The sequence below is a fragment of the Colobus angolensis genome, unplaced genomic scaffold (genome assembly GCF_000951035.1).
Source record: "Colobus angolensis palliatus isolate OR3802 unplaced genomic scaffold, Cang.pa_1.0 Scaffold115, whole genome shotgun sequence".
NCBI lineage: Eukaryota > Metazoa > Chordata > Mammalia > Primates > Cercopithecidae > Colobus > Colobus angolensis.
Window position 1 is genome coordinate 620,615 of NW_012112586.1, and position 4,907 is coordinate 625,521.

The 4,907-nt window shown below is 51.0% G+C and overlaps 1 protein-coding gene across 1 annotated transcript in view; it reads left to right on the plus strand.

Moving 5' to 3' along the window:
- Positions 1–304: 304 nt before the first annotated feature.
- ANKLE2 (ankyrin repeat and LEM domain containing 2) overlaps positions 305–4,907 on the plus strand; it is a 25,721-nt gene continuing 21,118 nt past the window's right edge. Inside the window, exons 1-3 of the mRNA XM_011961004.1 lie at positions 305–505; positions 2,987–3,180; positions 3,357–3,545. Coding sequence (XP_011816394.1) covers positions 349–505; positions 2,987–3,180; positions 3,357–3,545 — 540 coding nt within the window. The 5' untranslated portion in view covers positions 305–348. The remainder of the gene's footprint in view (positions 506–2,986; positions 3,181–3,356; positions 3,546–4,907) is intronic.

Consider the following 4,907-nt stretch of genomic DNA (forward strand, 5'->3'; position numbering starts at 1 on the left):
TTTTTATTTAGATGTTTATATGAAATTTAGGTTTTAGGATAGAATCTTGCCATATAGAATTACATATATGAACATAATATGTATCATGTTACTCCCATGCATATACGCACACAATTGAGCTTGTTAACTGTGTTATTTTGGCTAGCTAAGGCCCTTTTTCTTCAAGATTAAAGATCTGAACTAAGCCGGGTGACTGGGTAGCAGACGTGGAAGCTGATGATGAAGCCCAGGGTGTGACCAGGTAACAGCTGCTCCAGTCACTCATCTCTGATTTTTATTTGTTACTTTTCCTACCCAGAAAGGATCCATGTTTATGAAAATAAAAAGGAAGCATTGCAAGCTGTCAAGATGATCAAAGGGTCCCGATTTAAAGCTTTTTCTACCAGAGAAGACGCTGAGAAATTTGCTAGAGGAATTTGTGATTATTTCCCTTCTCCAAGCAGAACGTCCTTACCACTTTCTCCTGTGAAAACAGCACCGCTCTTTAGCAATGACGGGTTGAAAGGTAAATCATGCAGCAGTTCACATCTTGATGTTCCTTCCTGTCACATAGATCCCACCCTGTTTTGTGCCTTCTTTCCTCGTATGTGGTAACTTGTTTTCTCCATGGGGGTAGAGTCGATGGCATCTCAGTGGACCCGGAAGCCACACTAGCTCTGATGCTGACATGCCAGTAATCGGCATCTTGACTGGAGAAGCTGAAAAGAATGCTGTGGCTGCCTCCATCTGTCCCCACGTCTCTCCCTGCTGCCTGCTGGATTTTTTCTTCTCTTTTTGTAAAGAGACAGGGTCTTGTTCTTCATGCCAGCCTGGAGTACGGTATGGTGCTATCATGGCCCACTGCAGCCTCAGACTCCTGGGCTCGAGCAATCCACCTGCTTTACCCTCCCAAATAGGGAGAGAAGTAGGCGTGTGGCACAACACCCAGCTAATTTAAACTTTTTTTTTTTTTTTTGAGGCGGTGTCTCGCTCTGTTGCCGAGGCTGGCGTGCAGTGGCGCCGTCTCGGCTCACTGCAACCTCTGCCTCCTGGGTTCAAATGATTCTCCTGCCTCAGCCTCCCGAGTAGCTGGGATTACAGGTGCCCGCCACCGTGCTTGGCTAATGTTTGTATTTTTAGTCACCACGTTGGCCAGGCTAGAATTTAAATTTTTTTATGGAGATAGGGTCTTGCCATGTTGCCGAGGCTGGTCGAATTGTTGGCATCAAGTGATCCTCCCGTCTGAGCCTCCCAAAGTGCTGGGATGACAGATGTGAGCCACTGTGCCTTTTTGGATCCTGAGAGCAGTCTCCGTCCTCACCTGAAGCTATACCTACTTCTAGGACTAGGGCATCTGCAAAAGTCGGGCTCATCTGTAGGAGCTGTCCAGCCCGAAGTCTGCCTCCTATCCACCTTCTAGCTCAGAACTAGGGTTTTGTGTGAAGAGGCTCTTCACAGTCAGTGTGGGGTAGAGCCTCTGCCTTTACCTTTCATCTGGCCTCAGCTCCTGCTCCCTCTCCCAGCTCACAGTTGTCTGGGCTTCCCTGGCGGGTAGGTACTCCAGAGGAATGGCGCCCTCTCCCTCCAGTCATCCGCCTGTCCTCAGTCAGCCTTATACAGGTGCTTCCTGGATGAAAACCAGAGTGGCTTCTAACAGGTACAGATTTCCTTCTTTGCAATTTGTGAGAATTCCTCAGAAGGAAATCACTTTAAGACAAAAATCATGCCGGGCACGGTGGCTCATGCCTGTAATTCCAGCACTTTGGGAGGCTGAGGTGGGTGGATCACTTGAGGTCAGGAGTTGGAGACCAGCGTAGCCAACATGGTGAAACCCTGCTTCTACCAAAAATGTAAAAAATTTGCCGGGCACGGTGGCTCATGCCTGTAATTCCAGCACTTTGGGAGGCTGAGGTGGGTGGATCACTTGAGGTCAGGAGTTGGAGACCAGCGTAGCCCACATGGTGAAACCCTGCTTCTACCAAAAATGTAAAAAATTGGCCAGGCGCGGTGACTCACACCTGTAATTCCAGCATTTGGGGAGGCTGAGGTGGGTGGATAATCTCGGGTCAGGAGTTTCACACTAGCCTGGCCAACGTGGTGAAACCCTGTCTCTACTAAAAATACAAAAATTAGCTGGCCGTGGTGGCAGGTGCCTGTAATCCCAGCTACTTGGGACGCTGAGGCAGGAGAATTGCTTGAAACCGGAAGGGGGAGGTTGCCGTGAGCCACGATCATACCACTGCGCTCCAGCCTGGGCGAAAGAGCAAAACTCCGTCCCCACGAAAACATCAGCAGGGCGTAGTGGCACGCTGCTTAACCCTGTGGTCCTTCGCAGCCACACTGTGCACGTCGAAGGTCTTGTGTGATTGCTGGGACTGTTCCCTTGCCCACAACTGCCGTTGTTCCTCCTCCACCTACTGACCAAGCTTTCCGAGTTCACTGGCCGGGTGTGGTGACTCAAGCTTGTAATTCCAACATTTTTGGGGGCTGAGGCAAAAGGACCCCCTCAAGCTAGGAGTTGGAGACCAGCCTGGGCAACATAGTGAGACCCCATCTTTAAAAATACATTTATATATACGGATATAAGCCAGGCGTGGTGGCACACAACTGTAGTCCCAGCTACTTGGGGGGGCTGAGATCACTTGAGCCCAGGAGGTCGAGGCTGCAGTGAGCTGTGATCGTGCGACTGCACTCCAGCCTGAGTGACAGAGCCAGACCCCGTCTCTGAAAAAACACAAAGTTCACCAAACTTAGCCGCATTCACAGAGCCTTTCCCAGCAAGTTTGCGGCAGGGTCTGGCTGCTCTCACCCACTTGCTCTGCTCACAGGCGCGCTGGCTGCCGTTCCCTGCTGGGCTGGTGGCCGCAGGCCCATCTCGTCGTTTCTCACCTGTGCCTCCCAGTTGGCCCAGAAGCCTGTGTGGAAAGCTTCTCTTTATCCCTCTTCATAGGGTGCATGAGTGACTTGGTGAAACTAATCTTTCTTAAATTCTGTCTCTTAGTGACAGATGGTTTGTGCTTGTCTGAATCAGAAACAGTCAACAAAGAGCGAGCGAACAGCTATAAAAATCCCCGCACACAGGACCTCACCGCCAAGCTTCGGAAAGCTGTGGAGAAGGGAGAGGAAGACACCTTTTCTGACCTTATCTGGAGCAACCCCCGGTATCTGATTGGCTCAGGGGACAACCCAACCATTGTGCAGGTAGATGTGCAGCCTCGCTGGTTCCGTTGGGTAGGTGCGGTTCCGTCGGGTAGGTGCGCGGCCTGGCCGGTTCCATTGGGTAGGTGTGTGGCCTGGCTGGTTTCCATCGCAGCACTCGCGACAGGCGTGTCCGCATGTCACAGATAGGAAGCTCAGAGCATGCGGTTCTCTTTCAGGAAGGGTGCAGGTACAACGTGATGCATGTTGCTGCCAAAGAGAACCAGGCTTCCATCTGCCAGCTGACTCTGGACGTCCTGGAGAACCCCGACTTCATGAGGCTGATGTACCCCGATGACGATGAGGCCATGCTGCAGAAGCGCATCCGCTACGTGGTTGACCTGTATCTGAATACCCCCGACAAGATGGTGCGTGCCCACCCTCCACTTACGCTTTCTTTGTTTAATTGTTTAAAATTTTTTCCCCAGAAGAATGCTTTATTGACAAGTTACTCATTGGTATAATAACTTTGGGGAAAAGACACGTCAGTTACACCCCTGCAACCTGCCTTCTCACCACATCCCGCTGGACAAAGGGCACCGAGTGCTGGGGTTCCCTGGCCCCTGCATCTTTGTCGTGTGTGCAGTGCTGTCCCCAAGGGTGTCTGAACTGTCTGGGGACACGGTTGTTAGAGGACATTTGCTCTGCTGAACAGGACTCCTTGAGCTGAGCAGCCCTTCTCCTCCTGGGAGTGGCAGAGCTGGGCACACCACAGGCAGGCCCTCAGTGTCCTGCCAAGAGCCACTGAGGCACAGAGCTGCCCCTGCAGACCACACCGCCTGACATGCAGGACTGTGTGAGAAAGAGACTGCTGGGGTGTGACTGCTTAGAAATAGGAACGATCTTCCTCGCTCTTGAGAAAAGGCAACAGCAATCCTGGCCGATGCCCACGCCCCACCCCCCACCTGACCTGTGGGATCGTTTCATCCCAAGTGCAGCAAGCAGGCGAGTTGGAGTCACTGATGAGTGCCCCGCCGGGCTAGGCCCATACAAGGCAGCACTATGAAGGGGGCACAGCTCTTCCAAAGGGTGCTAAAGACAGGCTTTTCCTTCTCTTGGCCCCTCCCACCCCCGGGAGCCCAAGAGTCCTTCAGGGCAGAGTAGGGAGCCAGGGGAGCTGCTCTGCTTGAAAAGAGAAGCAAGTTTTATACACTGGGATGGAGCGTATTAGTCAAATCGACACCCCAGCTGGAACAGGCGGTCACGCAGGCCAGGTGCAAAATCCCACACAGTGCTCACAGCTGTTAAGCAACCCTCATTTATATATTTATCATAAACAAAGCTTAAGGCAATGTGAGGCTTGAATTTCAGATTGAGTCTGAACAAACAATATTCTCTCATTAGGAGGCTTAAGGTGCTTTGCCTAATTTCAATTTTTGAAAAGTCTATTGCTTAAAAAAAATAACGAATTTGCTTTTCGTTAAAGCTAGATTAGTGCAACAATTCAGCAGTTGCTGATAATCAGTTTACTTTCTGGGGGGTCTCAGAAAATGGACAGTTTTCTTCAACATTTCAAGATAAGAAACCCGTGGAACAGATGGGGCTTTCTGGTGATTGCACTCCCTCTGCGAGTTAGGGAAGGAGGAGGTCAGAAATGCCACTTACGCGTGCGGCTCTTCAATCCTTCAACATTCTGACAGGCTAACCTGATTTTTTTTTTCTTTTTTCTTGAGACGGAGTCTTGCTCTGCCTCCCAGGCTGGAGTGCAGTGGCGCAATCTCGGCTCACTG